The 25,018-nt window shown below is 35.0% G+C and overlaps 1 protein-coding gene across 5 annotated transcripts in view; it reads left to right on the forward strand.

Annotated features, from left to right (window-relative positions):
* LOC129719196 (TOX high mobility group box family member 3-like) overlaps positions 1 to 25,018 on the forward strand; it is a 295,603-nt gene that overhangs the window by 163,165 nt on the left and 107,420 nt on the right. For all 5 annotated transcript variants that reach the window (XM_055670706.1, XM_055670704.1, XM_055670705.1 and 2 more), the window contains 2 exons: positions 7,645 to 7,728; positions 24,507 to 24,787. In XM_055670706.1, the coding sequence (XP_055526681.1) occupies positions 7,645 to 7,728; positions 24,507 to 24,787 (365 nt within the window). The remainder of the gene's footprint in view (positions 1 to 7,644; positions 7,729 to 24,506; positions 24,788 to 25,018) is intronic.

The following is a 25,018-nucleotide window of genomic DNA, read 5'->3' on the forward strand; positions in this document are numbered from 1 at the left end:
AGACCTTTAATTTGACACTAATATTGTGGAAATCGGTTCAGCCGTCTCTGAGAAAAGTGAGTGAGTTCAAGTAGTCTTCGGAATATGTTTCTTTTCAAAGCTGGATTTTACATTTTTGAACATAACAGGCAAAGTAAAAATTCGATTGCAAAACAAATCAATAGGATCTTATGGAACAACTAGACCTTCCATATGACACTGATTTTATGAAAATCGGTCCAGCCAGCTCATGAGAAACATGAGTGAGATTGAATAGTCTCCAGAACACGTTTCTTTCCATAACTTTTGAACCAGATGTCCAATCTTCGCAAAAACTCGAAAGTTAAGAGTTTTTCAGTAGCCCGTTCATTTTAAACTAATTTTGTTAAAATCGGTTGTGTAGTTTCTGAGATAATGAACCTTCGTGATTTTCACATTTTGTTGAATAACATACAAACTAAAAATCCGATTACAATAAAATTTAATAGGGTGTTATGAGGCAGCTAGACTTTTCATTTTACACTAATTTTGTGGAAATCGGGTCAGCCATCTTTGAGAAAAGTGAGTGAGTTTAAGTAGTCTTCGGAATATGTTTCTTTTCAAAACTTGATTTCACATTTTTGCCTTTCTCCTAGAAAGGTATAGCAATCATTGAAAAAACTAAAGGTAATAAAGTGCTTCAGAGAGCCGATTGTCGTATATCACTCGACTTAGTTCGTCGAGCTGAGCATTTTCTGTATTTATGTATGTATGTGTGTGTGTATGTGTGGGTATGTGTGTGTGTATGTATGTGCATCTTATTTTTCTCACTCACTTTTCTCAGAGATGGCTGGACCGATTTCCGTGAAATTAATTGCAAATGAAAGGTGTGGTTACCTCATAGGTTGATATTGAATTTCATTGTAATCGGATTTTGGTTTAGAGGTTATGTATCAAAATGTAAAAATCACGAAACATCAATATCTCAGAAACTACCCAACCGATTTTAACAAAACTGATGTCAAATGAACGGGCTATCGTCAAAACTCTTAACTTATAAATTTCATAAAGATTAAACATGTGGTTCAAAAGTTATGTAAAGAAATGTTTTCCAGAGGCTGTTTGAACCAGGGTGGCCAGCGAACCAGGAAAACCTGGAAAAGCCGGGAATTCGAAAATGAACCGGGAAGAAGCCGGGAATTTCAATACTAAACCGGGAAATTTATGATGTTTATTTTAAACATTATTTTTCATTTACTACATGCTTGGGATCTGTTGTATTAGTATACATTTTCTGCCATCTCACAAACACTGGAAGACTCAAGGAAGCATTTAGTTGGTCTCGGGGTAAGATGCTGGAGTAACAAGCCAGTGTTAGAATCTCGGCTAAGAGAGACGACAATTAGAGTCAATAGGATCCTAGCGCCTAGCCCTGCAATTGTTCTGTACACTAACGGTCGGCTGCGATTGTTTTTCTTTTTTTTGTCTTCTTTCTTATTCGCACTGATTAGGACTTTAACAATAAGTGCCAATCAAACACCAAAACAATCACCACTTAACAGGATCAACGTCTGATGTCATTTATGTCTGAGTATGTTTCAAAGTTATGTACCCATTTATTCATAATTGATATAAAAATATTCTTTAAAATAAAACAAGATTCGAATCTTTGGTTACAAATCGCCTACAAAAGCTTACAAAACCCAGGGAAGGTTAAAATTTTAAATTACTTGAAAAATATTTTCTTGAATTTTTTCATTTTATTTTTAAATAAGCACTTCGAATAAGGCCAAAATCCGTAAAAAAGCGTAAAAACAATTGATGAAACTTCTCAACGCTTGGAATGATAGAAAATGATTCCAAAGATTTGTCGTTTCCGAAAAAAATCTAAAACATGAAGCACACATTGATTCTAAATTATATCTTGAGTAGAGCTGAGGGAAATAATGAAAATTTTGAAAGAATGATATTTTCTGCACGTTACACGTTTCGAAAAGCCCCAAGTGTGCTCTTTGTACTAGACACAAGATATTACCACATAATATCTCGTTTAGGGTTTACACCATGGATCGAGTTGCATTCCTCAGCCATGAAAAGTCGGAAAATCAACAACAAAGAGGTGTTGTCCAAAGTTGTTAGCTCTTTTTCAATTTTTGAAATGAAATAATGATATTAAAAACAAAATTCTTTTACAAATTTATTTTGTCAATGAATAAACGTGGTTGAACTTATATATTTATGCGTTTCAAAACCGGGGAAATCATCGATTTGTAACCGGGAAAACTGGGAAAAAACCGGGAATTTGAAATTGGAAATCTGCTGGCCACACTGGTTTAAACTCACTCACTTTTCTCAGAGATGGCTGGACCGATTTTCACAAAACTAGTCTCGAATGAAAGGTCTAGTTGTCACATAGGTTGCTATTAAATTTCATTGTAATCGGTTTGTAACTTTGTCCGTTACTTATAGAAATGTCAAATCACGTTATAAAAGCAAAGCATATATCAAAAACTGCTTAAACTCACTTTCTCTTCTCAGAAATGGCTAGACCGGTTTTCATTGCCTGATTACATTCTAAAACGGTCGATTATTGCCTTATCTGGGTATTTAGATGGCGACATCCTGTTTCTGAATAACACCCCAAAGTGACCAAATATCATTCAATATGAGTATTTGTGGAACAGTATGATACTCAAAGGTCAGAAACAAACTTCAGACGCTTTTTGAGATTTTTAGATTGTAGCTCCCGGTTTATGAAAAGACCATAAAAAGGACAAACACTACCCAATGTGAATAATTCAGGAACCGGGATAACTGGAAATCAATTTCATATTTTGAAACCCAATTTTGCGACTTCCGGTTTCTGGAAATCAGCCTTAAATTGCCAAATACTATCCAAAAAACCAAAATTAATCCACCTAGCGGTCAGACTCAGCCTTTCTCATTCAAACTTATTATTTGTAAAAATAGATTTACATGAATGCTCAAATCCAATAAATGTTTATCCACTCTTTGGGTTCTAAAATATTGATGTTGTAATTAAAGTATAAAATATGAAATTTGACGTAATGTTAGTACTTAAGAAATAGCGAAATAAAAGCAATGACTCTTAATTTCGAACAATTTAATCACGAGCGATGCCGGGAACGTTCAGATAGTACGATACAACATTTAAATCATGTTGAGGCCATATATATTGATCGAAGCAGGTAAAGTGTTGAATAGTCTTTGAATTTCTGTTCTTTCTAAAACTTTTAAACAGCATATCAAATTGTTATGAAGTTTGTTATTTGTAAGTTTGAGAGATGACTCATTTGTATGACACTAGTAATGTTCAAATAAGTCGTGTAGTACTTGAGATAATAGACTTTCGTTGTTTTACAAATTAAAACATAAGGCTTGCTTAAGCTTGATTACAATCAAATGAAAAGGTAACGTATGGGGCAGCCAAACTTTGAAACCACATGTTCAATCATAATTCATCAGTTAACCCTTAACTAGCCCGTTCATCTGATATCAATATTGTTCAAATCGGTTGTGTAGTTTCTAAGATAATGAAGTTTCGTGATTTTCACATTTCGATACATTACAGACGAAGTTACAGTCCGATTACTGCAAAATTCAATAGGGAGTTATGAGGTAGGTAGACCTTTCATTTGATACTAATTCTGTGGAAATCGGGTCAACCATCTCTGAGAAATATGAGTGAGTCCAAGTAAGTTGTCTTGGAATATGTTTCTTTTCATAGCTGGATTTCACATTTTTAAACATAACAGGCAAAGTAATAATCCGTTTGAAAAAAAAATCATTAGGGTCTTATGGGGCAACAAGACCTTCCATATGACACTAATTTTATAAAAATCGGGCCAGCCATCTCTGAGAAACATGAGTGAGATTGGATAGTCTCCAGAACACGTTTCTTTCCATAACTCCTGAACCACATGTTCAATCTTCATAAAATTCAAAAGTTAAGGGTTTTTATGGTAGCCCGTTCATTTGAAACTAATTTCAATCAAATCAGATGTGTGGTTTCTGAGATATTGATGTTTCGTGATTTTTACACTTTGATACATAACCTCTAAACTAGAAATCAGATTACAATAAAATTCAATAGGGTCTTATAGGGCAACTAGACCTTTCATTTGCAATTAATTTCATTGAAATCTGTTCGGTCAGACCATCTCTGTGCACATACACACGTACACACCCACACACAAACATATACACCTATACATGCTTATATGCAGAAAATGCTCGATTCGTCTAACTGAGTCGAGTAGTATATGACATTCGGCCATTTGGATCACTTTTCTACCTTTTAATTAGCCAGTGATCGTTAGGAGGAAGTCAATATGTTAACTTTCATTATGTGATTTCACATTTTCATGAACAACGGACAAAGTTACAATCCGATTGCAATGAAATTCAATAGCAACCTATGGGGCAACTAGACCTTTCATTTGACACTAATTTTGTGAAAATCGGTTCAGCCATCTCTGAGAAAAATGAGTGAGTTCAAACAACCTCAGGATAACTTTTCTTTACATAACTTTTGAACCATATGTTCAATCATTACGAAATTCAAAAGTTAAGGGTTCTGGAGACAGCCCGATCATTTGAAACCAATTTTATGAAAATCGGTTGTGTGGTTTCTGAGATATTGATGTTTCGTGATTTTTACATTTTGATACATAACCTCTAAACTAAAAATCCGATTACAATAAAATTCAATAGCAACCTATGGCGCAACTAGACCTTTCATTTGCAATTAATTTTATGAAAATCGGTCCAGCCATCTCTAAGAAAAATGAGTGAGAAAAAAAAGTTGCACATACATACACATACACACACACACACACATACACACATACATACATACAGAAAATGCTCAGTTCGTCGAAAGAAGTCGAGTGGTATATGACATTCGGCCATTAGGACCACTTTTATACCTTTGGTTTTTCCAGTGATTGCTATACCTTTCTAGGAGAAAGGCAAAAGGTATATTCAATCTTTGGTTTCTAGAACAGCGGTTCTCAACCTGGGGTACGCGTACCCCTAGGGGTACGCGAGAGCCTTCAGGGGGTACGCGGAAGAAAAATCAGTTATGGCGGACAGGAGTATTTTTTTTAAAATTGTTGTTTTAAATTGTTGTTTTAAATTTGTTGTTCAAACTTGCTCTTAGAACATGACTGTAACAATCAAACAAATCACAGCTTAATTTGAAACCTGAACTAGACTACCACAACATTATCTACCACTACTCTCTCCCGATCTGCGAGAACATTCCAAGCCAGGGGGTACAATTGATTTGGAAAATATTGCCAAGGGGTACGCGGACAAAAAAAGGTTGAGAACCGCTGTTATAGAATTTTGATGTTGTATTGAATGTAATAATGAAGTATAGTATGTAAAATTTGACGTAATGTTTCTGCTACAGAAATAGCGAAATAATAAAAAAATGACTCCTAATTTCGAGCTCTTAAATCAAGAGCAATACCGGGAACGTTCAAATAGTAGAATACAAAAATTGAATTATGTTGAGGCCACATATTTTGATAAATCATTTTCGTTTCTTTCCATAACTTTTAAACCACGTATCAAATCGTTGCGAAATTTGTTACTTTACGTTTCAGAGACAACGCGTAGTTATGTTAAAATAAGTCATTGAGATAATAGACTTTCGTTGTTTTTACAATTTATTACATAATGGTTGAAATAAGAGTCCAGTTATAAACGAATGAAATAACAACCAAACTTATCATCTGACACTAAGATTGTTGAAATTATCAGAACATGTTTCTTTCCACAACTTTTGAACCACTTGTTCAATTATTATGAAAGTCATTAATTAACCCTTAACTAGCCCGTAAATTTGATATCAATATTGTTCAAATCGGTTGTGTAGTTTCGGAGATAATGAAGTTTCGTGATTTTCACATTTTGATGCATTACAGACAAAGCAGTCCGATTACGATCAAATTCAATAGGGTGATATGAGACAGCTAGACCTTACATTCAACACTTATTTTGTAAAAATCGGTTCAGCCATCTTTAAGAAAAGTGAGTGAGTTTAAGTAGTTTTTGGAATATGTTTCTTTTCAAAACTACACGCAAAAGTTGAATGGTGCGAAACCAGTACAAAATTGTGCGTTTTCAGCGCAAAAGTTGATGTAATTTGGAACCAGTACAATGATTGCGTGTTGGGCATAACGCAATTACTGCTCTAGCGTTTTTTCAATGTATTTGGCAGCTCCTAACTACTACACTTAAACAGTTTCAACTGGTATCAAGCAGCATTGCAAAGCGAGCGAGAAGCAAAACCTTTCTCCTCCTTTCTGCTTGAGAACGAGACATATGCTACGCTTCTCAAGTCTTTTGCACACACGCTTTCGAGATACTCTTTCTTCTTCATGCATTCCCCGCAGCAAGCACGCACCCCCAGTATGAATGACACTAACAACACTAGTATCAAGTATGTACAGCACGGGTATCTTGCTCATTTCGTAAAGCGACGAGACACGAGACCTTGCGCGTCGCAATACGAACCGGAAGAAAAGCGAAAGAGCAACCAGCAAATTGTATATGACGTGTCTAGTTTTGTCGCACCCGCACGTACATGGGAGTTCTACGAGCGAGAGAGAAATTTCTCTCGTCGCATGAGAAAAAAGCTGCACAGGATGAGAAATAATAATTATTCACAATTTACAAGTGTTGCCATAAAAAATCAGCAACGCTTTTGTGGCTTTGTGGAATGGAGGGTTTTCGGTAAAGCTACCGTTGATTACAAAATGTTGTGAACAGAATTTTGTTTCGTTATTTTTTGCAAATCATTCAATGGTACTTTCGAATGACCAAATACATCGAGATAAATGGATCGAGCATTATAGCTATATAAATCTAGTGAGTTCACAAGTTGTTGTTCGCTGCTTGCACTGCTCCATGAGTAGCAGTCACTAATACACTCGACGTGAGAAATATATATATGTCGATATATGATACATATTCTGATTTCAATCTGTGTCAATGTATTCGCAGTACAACTGTTGCGTTATCCTTTTCACACATTTATTGTGCGATTTTAGTGCAAAATTTGTGCGAATCGGGAAGACACAATGCTTGTACAAGGCTTGAACTTTTGCGTGTAGATTTCACATTTTTAAACTTTACAGACAAGGTAATAATTCAATTGCAAAACAAATCAATAGGGTCTTATGGGGCTACCACACGTTACATATGACACTTCCCGTTCATTTAAAACCAATTTTGTTATAATTGGTTGTGTGGTTTCTGAGATAATGAAGTTTCGTGATTTTTACATTTTGATACACAACCCTTAAACGAAAAATCCTATTACAATAAAATTCAATAGGGTCTTATGGGACATTTAGACCTTCAATTTGTAATTAATTTCATGAAAATTGGTTCAGCCATCTCTGAGAAAAGTGAATGAGAATAAAAAGTTGCACACACTCACACATATACACGTAAATTCAGAAAATGCTTAGCTCGTCAAACTTAGTCGAGTAATTTACGACACTCGGCCCTTTGGAGCACTTTTATACCCCTAGTTTTTGCTGTGATTGCTTTACCCTTCTAGGAGAAAGGCAAAAACAATTGTCAATATGAAATTTTACCCGTAACTTTACATTCTGTTATAATGAAAATTATATACTTTCTCTTTTTCAGCGTACCGAATCAAATCTCGACGTGTCATTGTCCGTACCACATTATAATGGTCAACACGGTCCTCATTACAATATGAATGATCATGTAAGTTTGTATGTGAAATTACTTAAGATTTCTATAACCTAATGCCTCAAACTTAATGCTACAGGGTGAGGAATAATTATCCGTGTTTTTTGTTTTTAGTGTATTACTAAGATTTGACATATGTTGAAATAAGCTTACCTATGCAATTTTCAACCCTGGCTAGTATCGCTAGTATGTTAAAACCGAAATTAATGCACCTAGCGGTCAGACTCAGCCTTTTTCATTCAAACTTATTATTTGTTAAAATAGATTTACATGAATGCTTAAATCCAATAAAGGTATATTCACTCTTTGGGTTCTAAAATATTGATGTTGTAATTGAAGTATAAAATATGAAATTTGACGTAATGTTAGTGCTTAAGAAATAACGAAATAAAAGAAATGACTCTTGATTTCGAACAATTTTATCACGAGCAATACCTGGAACGTTGAAATAGTACGATACCACATTTAAATCATGTGGAATAGTCTTAGAATTTTTGAACCACTTATGAAATTGTAATGAAGTTTGTTATTTGTAAGTTTGAGAGATGACTCGTTCGTATGACACTAGTTATGTTCAAATAAGTCTTGTAATACTTGAGATAATAGACTTTCGTTGTTTTAACAATTTAATAGATAACTGTTGCTTAAGTTCGATTATAATCAAATGAAAAGGGAACGAATAGGGCAGCCAAACTTTGAAACCACGTGTTAAATCATAATTCATCAGTTATCCCTATAACTATCCCGTTCATCTGATATCAATATTGTTCAAATCAGTTGCGTAGTTTCTGAGATAATGAAGTTTCGTGATTTCCACATTTCGATACATTACAGACGAAGTTACAGTCCGATTACAGTGAAATTCAATAGGGTGTTTGGAGGCAGCTAGATCTTTCATTTGACACTAATTTTGTGGAAATCGGTTCAACCATCTCTGAGAAAAGTGAGTGAGTTTATGTAGTCTTCGAAATATGTTTCTTTTCATAGATGGATTTCCCTTTTTCGTACATAACAGGCAAAGTAATAATCCGTTTTAAAAAACCTTAAATAATCCACCTAGCGGTGAGACCCAGCCTTTGTCATTCAAACTTATTATTTGTTGAAATAGATTTACTCCAACACTTAAAAAATACACCTTGATAATTTCTGCTGGATTTGTTATTCATTCTAAACAACAAATTTTTGGAAGCCAACAGCACAATTATACCGAACATTTAAAATATAACATATGAACATAAATTAACACATATACATGCAAATAACATTAAATTCTTTCAAATATATGATGCGATTTTGTGTTTGTTCGTGGTGTTATCGATTTGTACTCATTTACTGCGTATAAATATTCAGATTGTTTATGTCAACGTTAGTCAGTAGATTTCAAATAATATATAATTAAATGTTGTTCCTTATACATTAATTTGAATGATCCAGGGTGGCCACCCAACCGGGAAAACCGGGAGAACCGGGAAAAAACCTGGAATCGTTTGGAACCGGGAAAAACCGGGAAAAAACCGTGAATTTCACTCAACATTACAAGCCGGGGTGAGATTGTGCCAGTGGGGGTGGGATTGTGCCATACAAACCCATTTTTTGCAGCCATCTCATGGCGATCACTAGACCAAAATTTCTTAAGTAAGTTTCTTCGAATACTTAACCAAAAAAAGACTAGTCCTGTGACCCGGAAAAGATGGCTGACATATCTTACAGTGCATAGAACAGTTTTTTTATTTTTATTCATCTTTCTCTTGGAAGCTAACTTGACCAAGGTAAGCTCCCCGGAAGTAGCATTCAAATGGCTCGAATTTTGCCCAGAGCAAATGGTTCACAACGATAATCTCGCGGGAACTGTAGCTGATAGATGTCGCCAAGAATAATCACAACTATTGAGTATGCATTCGACGAAAACATTGCTGACTTCCTACCTTGATACTTTTTGTAGAGATCTGATAGCTGCTTCAGGCAAGAAACTTCCTAACTTTACTGTGTTTATCAAGAAGATTCTGATTCTATCGCATGGCAATGCCACGTTGGAGCGAGGTTTCTCCGTGAACAAGGAGTGCGTAGTCATGAATTTGGAAAAAGACAGTCTTGTAGCACAGCGCTTGGTGTACGATGCAGTACGGGTTGCCGGAGGAGGACACGAACTTGATATTGATGAGGAGATGCGTGAGCTGCTGAAGTAACGTGTTTATATATTATCTTTTATATATTACTCTTTTATTTATTGAATCTTATCTGGTTGAGGTGAAAACGATTCCTTCAAACTTAATTTGTTCTAGAATTCCTCGGTAATGAGTATTATATGCGTTGTTTATAAGATACTTGTAGACATCTCCTCTCGGAAAGGTGACATCCGTCGCATTTTTCGATTTTTCGCAACTATATCTCTTATTTCCAATAAGGCTGAACACGTCAAGAAGTGACTCAGAGCCAGGCCCGGATTTGAGGGGGGGGGGCAAAGGGGGCAAATGCCCCGGGCCTCCCGATGCAAGGGGCCCCCTAGTCTTAGGGCGACCTTTTTTTTTTGCTCGTCACCTTCCAGAACGTTACCTCCATATGTTCTTAGAAAAAAGGGCCTCACAAACAAATTTGCCCCGGGCCCCCCACCGTCTAAATCCGGCCCTGAGAGCATATTGAGATGTAAATCGAAAGGCACGCTTTTTTATTCCTTAACTGCATGGAAAACTACAGAATTCAAAAGTACAATTAACCTGGAAAAATATTTGAACGGACCGGGAAAAACCGGGAATTTAATTTCGGGTTTTGAGTGGCCACCCTGAAAAGTGAAAATGAAATTCTTTAACGCAGTTGATATTACTGATCGTTTTTGAAGGGCATCGAATGAATGGCCAAATACCATTCAATATGGGTTCTTGGAACCTGGATTACACCCAGTGGCCAGAATCCGACCTCAAATCCCAATTTTAATCCAGATGACCACTTCTGGTTGCCTGATAATCATAAAATCCATCATAAAATTGCCGAACTGCCTAATCTGGGTATTTCTATGGCGAAGATGGCGAAGATGACGACAGTTTCCGATCAACAGTATAAAGTGACAAATATCATCCAATATGATTTGGGGAAGCGGTATGATACCCTGAGGCCAGAAATCATCTTCAGACGCCATTTTTAATTTCTAGATAGTAGCTTCCGGTTTCTGGAAACCAGTCTAAAAGGGACAAACATTACCCAATGTGAGTTTTTCAGTACCTGGGATGATGCTCAGAGGCCAGCAATCATCTTCATACTTCATTTTGAAATCCGAATTATTTGCGACTTCCGGTTTATGGAAAACATCCTTCATCTTGCAAATACAATCCAATAAAGGTATGTCAACTCTTTGGATTCTAGAATATTGATGTTGTATTTGAAGGAATAATTGGAGCATAGTATTTGAAATTTGACATAATATTTGTACTGAATGAATAGTTTTTCTAGCATAATGACTCCTAATTTTGAACTTTGATCAAAGCAGCTAGTTTTAAACAGCCTTTGGGGTTTGATTCCTTTTAAGTTTAAGGAACAACCTGTTCGTTTAACACCTGTTTTCTTTGAATAAGTCGTGTAATCTTTGAGAGATAGACTTTCAATATTTTTACAATTTAACGCATAACGGTTAAAATAAAAGTCCGTGTTGCCCCGAAGGTCAAACTAAGAAAAAATGAAAAATTATAGCTTTACGTGTGAATTTTTTTCTTTCTAGGGCAACTGTTTTGAGCTTTAGAGCAGCATTTTTTCGATTTTGTCAACCAGTGTTATAATCAAAGGAAATGGGTACCAATAACGCAACTAAACCCTCAATTCAAAACTAAGATTGTTGAAATCAGTCATGCCATCTTTGGTAAAACGAATGAATTTAAAAAAGTTTTCTGATCACGTTTCTTTTTACAACCTTCGAACTACATGTTTAATCATCAAAAAATTGGTTATTTAGGGGTTTTGGAGACAGTCCGTTCATTTGATACCCATTTTGTTCAAATCGGTTGTGTAATTTCTGAGATAATGGAGTTTCAAAACTTTTACATTTTGATACATAACAGATAAAGTTACAGTCCGATTATAATAAACTTCAATAGGGTCTTATCAGGCAACTAGACCTTTCTATTGCAACTTATTTTGTGAAAATCGGTCCATCCATCTCTGAGAAAAGAGGGTGAGTTCAAGCAGTCTTAGAAACATGTTTCTTGTCATAGCCTGATTTCCCATTATTATACATAACGGACAAAGTTAAGTCCAATAACAATAAAATTCAGTAGGGTCTTATGGGGCAACAAGACCTTCTATATGACACTAATTTTGTGAAAATCGGTTCAGCCATCTCTATGAAGAGTAAGTGAGTTTAAACAGTGTTTAAAACACGTTTCTTTGCATAACTTTTGAACTACATGTCCAATCATTATAGGATTATTTTACAAATGGTTCAAAAAACAAGCCCGTTCTTTTGATACTAATTTTGTTCAAATCGGTTATGTAGTTTCTGAGATAATGAAGTTTTGTGATTTTCACATTTTGATACATAACCTCGAAACTAAAAATCCGATTGCAATAAAATTCAATAGAATCTTATGGGACAACTAGACCTTTCATTTGCAATTAATTCCATGGAATTCGGTTCAGCCATCTCTGAGAAAATCGAGTGAGATTGGGAGAGCGTTACATACATACACACACACACACATACAGAAAATGGTCAGCTCGTCGAACTAAGTCGATTGATATACGAGATTCGACCCTTTGGAGCACTTTTATACCTTTGGTTTTTTCAGTGATTGCTATACCTTTCTAGGAGAAAGGCAAAAAGCTAGATGATATTTCCTCGAAATTTTCATACTTTTCGATTTGTATTTAAAAAAAAAATAAAATGTTCTTTTATAAGTCAAAACCATAGAAGACACTTATTATGAAACAATATCAATAAAATTTTTATTAACACAAAAATATTAACTTATTTGTGTGAACAATGTGTAAACAATTGAGTATCAAACTCATCAACATCTGAAAATCAGTATATAGTAAACTGGAAAACATGGGAGCCAACACCAAAATTTTATCGTCAAGCTCACGATATTAAAAATATTTCAGTTATTCATTGTATGATACATTCTAACGGTAGCAGTGAACGTTCCATTTCATATGCAAGACTGATCTCACAGGTTATTTTCGTCTTTCTTTTTGATTTGATAAGAGTATTCCTCGTATTAAAGAGAACATAGAAGTGCTCATCAAACCCAAATAATACAAATCTTGAATATCATAAAATATTTACTGAAAATTTTGTTTGTATGACGAATATAAAGAAGAGGAGGGACTAAAGAAGAGGAAACTTTTATTGAACCCTATTCTATAAATCTGCAAAAATATCGTTAGCTTAAATGATGGATTGATTTTTTCGTCTCTGTAGCTCAAGGATGTTGAAATTATATATTCATTCAATTTACGTTCTGTTGATACCTTTTATTACCATTTAGTTATGCCACTATGGAAACGATATATCGTCGTCGAATCGATTTCGACAAGCGCGTGCGCCTCAAAACGTAGCTCCCTAGGAGGAGGCTTCATATACTAATGTATTCCAAATAATGTTATTGTTTGGCGATCTACTTTATTTGTTCGAAGGTAGAAATCATTCTCAAACACGCACTACAAACGAATTGTATATAGATCCGTCGCAACATTATATATAGTTTTACAACTGCCTAATGTCCCACTTACTAGGCAGCAACAGAAAAGTGAAACACTGTTATCGCATTGGATTTATTTTTCATTTTCCTCATTTTTCTTCGCCCAGCCTGCACTATTAATTTTATTTTTCTTCATTATTGTCATCAATATAAACAGTTCATTAAATTAAATGCCGGTGTGCAAACAACACAAATAATACGCGTTTCCTTTTGTTCCGTTGGTTCGCTGTGCGGCGTGTCGTGTTATTTGATCGCTTGATGGGAAACAAGGTGGTAGGGGATCTACAATGACAGTCTTCTTTAGTGATTTAGTAAGACTTTCGTCGTATCGTACTACTTCGCGTGTTCGTGTAGTGGTTGCTTACAAATAAATTCATTGCTGAAGTTCACTATGTAGTACTGTGTGCACACAACATAAAAATGTTTAATTAAATAGAAATAAAATGTGACGTGAAATTGATAAGCAGTTAGATGTTTACATGCCTACCCAATTTTGTTGGCCTTCCTCTTCCTCAATTCAGAATTAACGACGTGCAATGCGACCCGACAATGGAAACTGTTCAGATGTCTTACATTGATTTCGTATGTGTTACATATTGTAAAAAAGCGCAACCGTAATAATTTATACGCTTTGCGAATGAATTTTACTCTGCGCAGTGCAGCCATGTTCTTTTAAGTGCATTTTCATTAAATACACATGATTCTTCTTATAATAAAATAATTTTAATTGCAAAGATAGAATTTCCTATTTTTTAAAAAAGAAATAAACCTTTTCAAACTTGTCGAAGAACCTATGGTTGTGATAGAAACAATAAAACTAATTAATTAAAAATATATTGTCTTTTTTTAATTAAAATTACCCCAAAAAAAACTTGAATATGATCGAATTGGAAAGGTTTCTAATAACTACTCTGAATTGTTCCTAAATTATCTGAATAGTCATATTTTGCTTTCGTACACTGTAGTAATTTATGTCTGGCATGAACCAGACATATCTCATCTCAGATATTACTTTTCAGGTTCCAATAATATTCATACCATCAAATTTGAATCGAGACATCTTGTTGACGTTTTCAAAACCTAAAATTATTTGCTTTCGTCTCTGTACTTTCGAAGGTTCCAACAATCTTGAATGGATGCATTTGACCCTAGCCTTGATGTACATGTACGAACTTTACTCGTAATCCAGGTTGCATAATTTGTCTATTATATTTATTACCAAATTCATTCAATCTAAATCTAAATTTCACATAAATTGGAAATCGATGCCAATCGCATTTTACAAAGTCTAATCACAGAACTAGAGAACTGCATTGAAATAGAAAGATAGAGATGGTGTACAAAAACAGTGAATGAGTTCGAATCGAATCAAATTTATCATTGAAAAAAATCTTCACCATAGATAGCAACATCGCTAATTGAATGAGTTCATTAGCAAGCACAATAAAATAAGTCATCGCTTTGAAGCAGTTCTCTATCTATATGAGTTAGCACGTGTACAAACATACTTCATTCACACCCTGCATGGTTAAAGAGAACACAAATGAGCGTTATGGAGGCACGGTGTGTAACGATTGTAGAGACCTGGCTGTCTGTATGTACCATAAAACACAATCTCAATACGCGTTAGGGTAAATGACCCAATAGTGGAGGAGCTAAGCACGAGTGATGCATGTTTAGCCATGTTTTGGCTAAAATAAACGAGTCTAGCTGGTACTTTTCATTATTTTCTGTTGAAATGGGCTCTACTTGATAGTTTTGCACCTTAAAATTGACTTTAAACACGTTTTGAGGCTTGAAATTAACAAAAATATGCTGTACGCTTTTGCTCCAATAGTTGCGGTAGAGTTCCTATAGTTGCGGTATGTAAAATATTCGTGTTTGCTTGGTTAAATGAAGGTTTTTAACTCGCTTGAAGTGGTTTTTAATTGTTCTAGTATTTATCATGTTGTTTTTAATCGGTCGACTAGTAGGTTGGCAAGTGAATACAAAAATGCACGAAGTTAACCAAGAGACGGATTATGCACCAACTTGATCAGATTTTGGCAGAATTCAGTGAGAGTTTGTGGGTATGTAGGTTTTATTAAACTAAACAATTTTGCATGCTTTTCATAACATTTCTCTAGACTAACATTTAAAAAGGGCTGAAGTTTTTGAGCAGTTTTTTTTATAAACCAACGTATCTGGATATTGACTGATATTGAAAAAAGTTGTAAAGGAATGACTTTTAGAAAATTGCTTGAAATTTCATATAAAGATATTGGAAAATTGAATTTGAGATCCTACATGCATGAAAAATAAAAAGTGATTTAAATTTTGATTTTTTGGATAGTCAATTTACCTAAATCTTTTTTGAACGATTTAAAAAGTTTTTTTAACAAAAATTCAGTCATGTTTATGGAACATTTGCAACGTAAAACAATGTTGGACATAAAAAAGACTAATAGCGCTCATTTTGAAATGCTTAGATGAATTTTAGGCGACTAAAGTGTTTGTCTATAAACCTTGGTTTTTGGAAATCTGAGATAACAGTTTCCATATCAACTCACTTTTTTTTTTAAATCTTTTTTTTTTTTGTTCAAGTAAAACTTTAGACACTTTTCTAAACGTCTCTTTCTCTTGTGTTTCTCTTGAAAAAAGCTAAAGTCTATCACCTCTGCTTCGTACCATGTCTGCGCCTACATTTTCTACGTTAGTGTTTACTAAAAGAGCCATCTAGTTTCTGACTGTACATTCTGCGGAAGGCTCGTCAAAATAATTACAAGACCATAAGCAGTGAGTAAGCATCTATTAACAGGTCATACATAAGTAACGTAGCATTTTAGGGCTGAGGGCGGCAGACTTCGTGCCCGATCATGTAAACGCGGGGGTAGGGGAAGGTGTAGTAATTTTCGAACCCAACCTTCCCTTTCCACAGTGATAAGTTACATAATTTAAGTATGTCCCCTAGTACCTACTTATCCTTAATATTCGCAATTAGTCCCACATAATCTTTTCTAATAAACGTAAATCAGAAATGCGGAACATACCGCAACTACAGGAGAACAGTATATCCTGTGATCCAATAGTGGAGGAAGTAATTTATAGATAATATGATCATCAATTAACGAACTTCACCTGTGAAACAGTTTCTATAATAATCAACTATCTGGGAAAATAATTATATGAGCATTAATCGTACTAAAAACAAACATATATCTTAAAAACTTTGTGGACAAAATAAGAAAATAGGTAGTGAAGGGTGTCTTCCAGGTAAGTTTCTGAAAAATACAGTTTTTTCCAGTAGTTTGGATATTTTCAGTACATATTGATATAGTAACGTATGTATTTATGTTTAATCTATTGTTTCTTCAACATGTAGCATAAGCAATTCACCTCTAATTAATTTAAACGATGAATTTAAAAGCGATACCTCTAACGGATTCACCATTTCAATACTTCTAACGGATTCACCATTTCAGTACCGCAGAGATAGATGTGATTCAAAGACGAGAAAGAAAGCAACTAATCCGAGTATTCCCTTCGTAAATAATCCAGCTGTCAATCAGCATTTTCGTTTATACTGTTTGCTAACAACGAAAAATCCATTTTAGATTATTCAGGTTTTTCTAGAGTTACTACGAACTACACTACTAGTACCAGTACCGTGAAAGCGGGTAATTTTGACAGTTTATTCAAATATTACTTGTATATGTATTGGTAATGAAAATCGAATTTTTAAAAGTTTCGTCCTCTCGAAAAAAGCCTCCATGCACAATTTCAGCTCAATCGGATTTTGGGACGTGCCTCAAAGCGATCAAAGTTTCACGAAAAATATCGATGAAAAAAGCACAGGTAGGGGAACTGCTCCATTATTCATCTCATTAAGCCGATATTCACGCAGAATGCATGGATTAAACATCAAATTTTCACGAAATCATTGAACAAATAAGCTTAATATGCTTACGTACTCATATTGAATCGTTTAGCATTGTAGCTAGATTTATCCTGAATTTTGTAATTGTTTTTGAATTTGGTTGGCTGCTGAACGAGTCCCATTGTAGCCGTATAGAACGATGCGCGGATTTTGTTTTCTGAGGTAGGTGATTTAATTAAATGAGTTTTCGACTGCAGCTGCCCGACTGTAATATCAAATTTAGTGCTTTTAAGTGAGTTTTTGAGGATAATACTTTATGAGAAATCTAAAGTGAACTAAGAAGAATCCATTCCATGGATTATCAGATTGGTTTAAGAAGAAAATATGCGTTTTTTTGCTTTCAATTGTGTTTACATGTTGAATGAGATGAATATACGGGCTGAGATGAATAATGGAGCAGTTCCCCTAGTAGGGTAGGAAACATATTTAAGCAGTTTCAGGAGCCGCTTGTGTATTTAGACCAAATACTCGAAATGTATTGGGTGAAACTCAAACATAAATACACTCCCCCCACAATTATGGAACTCCCACAATTACGGATCCCTTTTGTGTCTCATGTTATTTAACTCAGTTAAACTAACGGTTCAAAGGCATGTAACATTTTTGCAGTAAAATATGCCATATTTGCTAGCTTTGAACACAGAAAACATCGTTTTTATTCCTAGATTGGTGTGTTTTTCATAAGCGCGATGTATTGTCTTCCAGAATCTATCAAAATATTTGTCGCTTTTCTCAATCAGCGTAAGTAGCACACTCATCATTCATAAGGTTCATATGTGATGTTATCGCTAATTCTCGTGCAAAAAATAACTCATACACAAAGATCAAGGTAAGTTCTTCACGATTCATCAAAATGTTGATGGTTGATAACGATTTTTCTGTAAAAACTAGTTATTTTCTAAGTGTTCCATAATAAGGACCGAGACAAAACAGTTCTCTATAAATATGGATCACTCCGATTCAAAAGTGATTTTCACCAATTACAACACCCTCTCAACTTCTTTCGAGCTCTAAACGGAAGCTTAACAGTGCTGAGCCTTTGAAAAAAATTATTTCCAAGGCACAAGGGTCAGGAAAGCTACGTAAAGCGGGAAACTGTTATAATGTACCGTATACAATGGTTCATTGCTATCTTCGGAAGCGACAGACCTGGACTCTCGATCTAACTGCAACCTCAAAAGCCACATAAAATGTGGCCAGGCCATGCGGGATCTTCAATACGATTTGAAATATGTTAGTTCTTCGAATTAAATAATTTGAATAAGGTTTATTGAATAATTTCGTTGCCAAAAGCTGTTTTTATTATGCTGATCCATAATATGATGCGAATTGTCTCATAATTAGAACCGCTCTCAAAAGTGATCCATAATTGTGTATTTGGTGAGTTATTAAATAAATATACTTTCTGAGAAATATTCACAAAACAAACGAAACAAATACTCAATGAAGTGAAAGATTACATATTTCTGTGACTGAAAACATTTAGAGATTACTTATAAACAATAACATTGGTCAGAAATGATTTTTTGAATTCATACATCTTCTTAAGTGATCCATAATCGTGGGGGGACTGTATATCAATTTGTTCTGTATCTTTCTCTCTGTCAGCACTTGTTTTCAGATTGTAAAACTGAGTTAGCATACTTAAACAATATCAATTAAAGTTTTCATGCGACGGACACTACTCCAATCACCCCGAACCTATTCTAAGAAGTTTGCATTTGTTTTGCAGGGAATTTTCTTCAGCATGTTTTTTCAAAGATTTTTTTGTGTTAAACAGTATTTTTTGTATTCGAAAGAGTGTTTGTCCTAGTCATTGAAATTGCCGATAATGATTAAAATATAAGTGTTTGAGGGCCATTTTCCTCGACTGATTAAAATACCCTACACGGTGCTCCCACAGACCGTTATTATAAAATAAAATGCTCCAATGAATCTGAGTACACCATTCGATTCGTTATGACGTCCAGAATCTCTGGTCAATATTTCAAAATCATCGTACGGTACATTTTTGAGTAATGCCCTTTTGAAGGTCGTAAAGTACAAAAAGTTATATAAAAACGACGAAATACTCATTGTAAAGCACGTATTTACCCACCATTTTATGAAATAACTTCCAAAATAGTTTCTACACATTCCAAGGGTTATATTTCAAGACATTAACAATTAGTGAAAAGATTTATTTGAAAATCCCACAGTGCACAGTGGTCTAAGCTCGAAAAATCGTGATCATCTAGATTTGACTGTGAAAAATTGATTGTCCTTGAAGAGAACTGGTTTTACCGCACTGTCGGCATCCTCGCGACAAATCCGGCCTATCGCAGCCTTCCGACCTTCGTCAGGTTTACAAAGGGAATCTTTCCAAGTAGTGCTTGCGGCCCGTGATTCATGCTCCTGTGCCACTCTCCACTTTCAATTCGTACTCCACCAAATATTGCCCGCAACACTTTCCGTTCAAATACGGCTAGTGCGCGTATGTCTCCAGCGTCACGGTTTCAAGTCCATAGAGTTTTGTGCGGCATCGTATAATCCTGGATCGAAGCGTCCTGCGAAGGCCAGAGTAGGTCCGGTTTCCAGCTTGAATACTTCGTTAGATCTCCTTACTTGTGTTATTGTCGGCGGTTATCAGAAGTATACGAACTCATTTTCCACTTTCATCGTCATCCATGATTACCGTCTGTAGGAGGCGAATATTGGTTTCTTTCGAGCCTCTCCCAGTGGTGGACGGACGCATTAATTTCTAGTTCAACTCGCCTAGCCTTCACTTTTAGTCTGGCGTAGATAATCTCCGCTGTCCCAAAGTCTGTCATAATAACTTCGAGGTCGTCTGCGAAGCCTATGAGTTGATTACCTTTGCTAAAAAACGTGCCTCTCGGTTCAATGTCCGCTCGTCGGATTACATACTCAAGAGCGAGCAATGTCTAATCAGGCGCAGGATAGTCCATCTCCTTGTCTCAACCCTCTGCACGTTTCGAAGGGATTTGAGAGTATCCCCGATACGCACACGTGAGAGATCTGTCGGTAAACTTTGATAAGTAGTGTCAGTTTATCCGGAAAACCGCAGTGGTGCATTATTTGCCATAGCTGAAGTCCATGAACACGTGATGTGCAGGCACGTTTGTACTCCCGGCATTTCTGAGGGATCTGCTGGAGAGTGATGATTTGATCCGTAGTAACGCGTGCTTGTGCGAAGCCCGTTTGGTACTGCCACACATTTCACTACCTCTTTAGCACAAATATCACGTCAAATTTCACAAATTATACATAAATTATTACTTCAAATACAACATTAATATTCTAGAAGTCAAAGTGTGTATATATCTTTACTGGATTGTATTTAGTAATGCTTGTCCCTTTTAGGCTGTTTCCCACAAACCGGAAGCTACTATCTAGAAATTGGGAGAAAATGGCGTCTGAAATTGATTTCTGGCCTTTGGATATCATACTGTTTTCCTAATATTCATTTTGGATGATATTTGGTCACTTCAGACTGTTGTTGTAGCCCCCCCAGCTTGAAGGTTCGAGGCTCGACGCTGGCTTAACAAGCCAGTCGTCGTAGGTCCTAGTCTCGGTTCGGTAGAGACAGTTAGTGTCCGAAAAATCGTAGCGCTGGCCTTGCAATTGTCCTGTACACTTAACAGTTGTCTGCAAAGCCTTTGTATAATGAACAGAAGGTCGAGTTCAGAATCGGAATGTAGCACCAAGGCTTTGCTTTTTTTAGACTGTTGTTCTGAATATCGCCATCTTCGCCTTTGAAACACCCAGATTAGGCAATATTTGGCAATTTTAGAATGAATTCAGGCAACCAGAAGTATTTAGGGTCGGAATCTGACTTCTAGGTATCATCCCGGTTTTAAAACCCCATATTGAATGGTATTTGGCCATTCTAAGGTTGCACCTCAGAAACGATAAAAATAATATCAACAGTATCAACTGCGTTTAGGAATTTCATATTCACATATAAGATCATCTGAATAAATTTATAAAGAACATAGTTTAATTCTATATTATTTGAAAGGTAGTGACTAAGGTTGACTTAAATATTTCAAATATATACGCAGTGACGTTACGATTATACCACGATCAAAAAAAAACATTCGCGTGATGGATTCGTGTTTAGAGAGTTAAACAAATCAAAACATTTTTTTCTCTCGTGTCTAAACCTACCTTTAATTAAATACAAAATATTATTTCCCTGTGTCGCTTTTTCTCTACCAAAAAATAGAAACCACTTTTTTTTCAAACCTGCTGACGAGAAAACCCCCTCAATCCCGAATCTAAATGAAAATTTGAAAAACAAGTAAACAAAAATCAACAAAAATTAAGAAAATATTCTCTGAGCTGTTGCAACGCAGTAACAGTTCTTGAAATTATTTGACTTTCGTTTTATAAATTGAAAATACCCACTTTCACATAAATGCAATTCTAAAATAGAAGAGTCTGCAGTGTACATAAATGTGCTACAAGTGATTAACATCACGCAATTTTCATGTTTATTTTTATTTCTTTTTTCAATTTATTTTTGCAAAATTTTTTCGGAACCCGGTAGCATTACCCGGTACTTTACCCGGGTTATAACATAATGTCCCGGATTTGGTGCTAACATAATCAAACTTCGGGTTTTTCTCCTGTGTCAAGTGTCTATTAGGAATAACCCTTTTCCGGCCGAGCCCACACAATTGTGTAGGTTGAAAATAACGGAAAACAAAACCTAAATCAAAATAATTCCTATAAAAATACACTCGCTTGCTACGGTTTTTCATTTTTCGTAACAGCTGCGACACTAGCATTATGAGCAATAAAACAATGAATTTGACCTTTCAAAGACCGTGAGAAGGTTTTGTTTTAGTCACCTTTTACCTACACAATTAGGTGGACTCTGTCGGAAAGGAATAAAAAATATTTTCAACGTCTAAACGGTTTGTCTCATCGGTATAGTGTCTTCGGCTAAATTGTAGAGAGAAATTTTGTTCATCCATAAAACAATATTATTAAGTAATTTATTATAAAGTATTATATTTGTTTTTATTCTAGCATTTTCGAACATGCATCAATGGTTAGCTGATGGTGTGTAGTTTTTATAAAAACAGTCAGATCTATAAAAGGTGGATATTCAATTAATAATCATTCTTTTAACTTTTTCTCAAGACAATTTTTTCTTACGGTGCCTGTTTTTTCTAGAACAGCAAAAATACTATCTACAACTTTACTGAAGACATGACATAAATCAAACAAACCATTTCGGCATTCGATTTAAAATAATCAATTTCTCAAGATAATTTTTTTTCTAGAACCGCAAAAATACTATCTACAACTTTACTGACTACATATCATAAATCAAACACCTTTTCGACTCAAATAAAAAAAAAAATAGTTTTTTTTTCTAAATTTTTACTTTTTTGTTTCTCATTCTACTATAACCAAATTTTGACAGATTGTAGTAAACATTGTTCTCTACAATGGATGAAAATTAAATTTGAAAAAAGGTACTTTTTGAGATATTTAATATTTTGCAAGTTTGGAACAGAAAAAAATATTTACAGTGAATATATTTTTTTCAAGAACCGCAACTTCATGACCTATAACTTTGCCGAAAACAGTATTTCAATCAAACCGTTTTTCTGATGTAGAATATTTTATTCTTCAGTTACATTTTTGGATAGGTCCTTTTTAACCCGTAAAGACCCGGGACGGAACTTGATTTTTGAAAATGCTCGTTCTCCGCACTGGAACGGTCGATTTGGGAAAACTTGGAATTTTATTCAAGGGGAATAGTTGCTCTAAGTTTTGGTAAAGGTGCCACCCCTCTGGACCCCTCCCCGTTTTTGTGAGACGCAAATATGTCTGTGTTTTTTTCTAATTTTTCAAACAGATTGAGCAAACACTGGAAATTTTCATACGTATCGATTGCTCCATGTATCAAACCATGTCAGGTAGATAAAATATGGTATGTAAAAGTGAATTTTGGAGTTTCTAAATTATTTCAGTACAAAATCACAAAACTACGTATTTTCATAAAAAATTAAATAAGAAAATCATTCTTCAAATTTAAGCCATACATTTCTGAAGTGAGGTCTCCTGAATCAATACGCGATAAAATATTTTTTTTGGCATGCAAATATTTTGAGAAAAACGAGTTTAAATTCACTAAAATACGTATTTTCATGGAAACCTGATTTTCTCAGTCTCCCACAGCAGGTTTCAAGTTGGCTCTTCAATTTTCAAGCTCTATATTTCTTGAGTAACGTCTTCCGAATTCAAAGATGCTGAAAGATTTTTTCTAGCATGCACAGATTTGGAGAAAAACGAGTTTGAATTCACTAAAGTACGAGTTCTTAAGAAAACTTGATTTTCTCCAAATATTTATATATTCACAAATTTTCATGAAGATTTGAGCAGAAAGGAGAAAGCCAGAGCGATTTGTAGTCACGGTCACGGTCGCATAAACTAAACTTTAAATTTGAGATATATATCTCGAAATGGTGTTTCTCAAGAAATGACTGTATGGCCGTGTTTACGACTGCGATAAAACTTCTGAACCGACATTCTTATTTTTTCATAATTTTCGTTATAAAATTCCCCGGTCATTGAACGATCGTTTTTTGATACCCGAAGTTTAACTTTGCCGAAAAAAAATTTTGGATCCAATTTTTAGCGCTTAAAATACGTTTTTTGGGAAAAACGTTCCCGTTTGCTCTTAAAACAAAATACTTATGAAAATAATCGTTCAGATACCCGGCAAACTCGTAAACTAATAAAATAATATGAGTTTTTGCAGTTGACCTGCTGGGTCTCAATCGTAGACACCGCAAGCCTCTGCAAAAAATATCGTTTCGGGGAAACGATCATTACTCCACACTCCACAAATTGGTATTTCTTATGAAAAAACGTGTTTTTTTTGTTGTTGATTAACAGTACTTTCAGGAAGTTACTAAAAAAAATTCCAAAGTTTGTTTATATTTTTCTCGAGCAAAAAAGTATAAAACCCCTTAAATTCTGTACATCATACCATATTATTGAAGATTGAATGAAATATTGATGTAAATTGGATCAATTTCTGTCTTTTTGTGATATCTCACTTTTATTTTTACTTGAAATGATAGTTTAACGATAAATCTTGTGTACTTAACATACGATATATTAAAAAAAAAATAACATTAAAATAAATTATTTATTTTTACACATTTTAGACGTTCCATACGCCATCATTTGGAGATGAAGAATTTGACATTCCAACAATGAATTCACACCTCCATTCCCAACATCAACAACAGCAACATCAGCAACCAAACCACCAACAGCAACAGCCGCAGCAGCATTCTCACCAGACGCATCAAATAGAACAACATCAGTATCAAATGCACAATAACGGCCAACCACCGCCTCATATAGGAATGCTGAATGACCAACAGCAACCACAACAGCAACAATACACTCAATGGCATCAAGATTCACATTTAAATCACCACAGGTACGGTTTGTTGTTGCGTCTGCTCCATGTGTACCGGATCTCAAACGACACCGTATTTCATGTAGCCACCCCGCACGTTTTAGGTGGCAATAGTCTGTCAGCTCGCGCAGAAATTGATTACCACTGCACATAGTATTTACAAAATTTACAATGCGTTTGATGGAAATAAGTGATGGAGTAACAAAATATAATGCCGATAATTTTTATCTACAACCTTGTTACTTACTACTG

The sequence above is a fragment of the Wyeomyia smithii genome, chromosome 1 (genome assembly GCF_029784165.1).
Source record: "Wyeomyia smithii strain HCP4-BCI-WySm-NY-G18 chromosome 1, ASM2978416v1, whole genome shotgun sequence".
Classification (NCBI taxonomy): Eukaryota; Metazoa; Arthropoda; class Insecta; order Diptera; family Culicidae; genus Wyeomyia; species Wyeomyia smithii.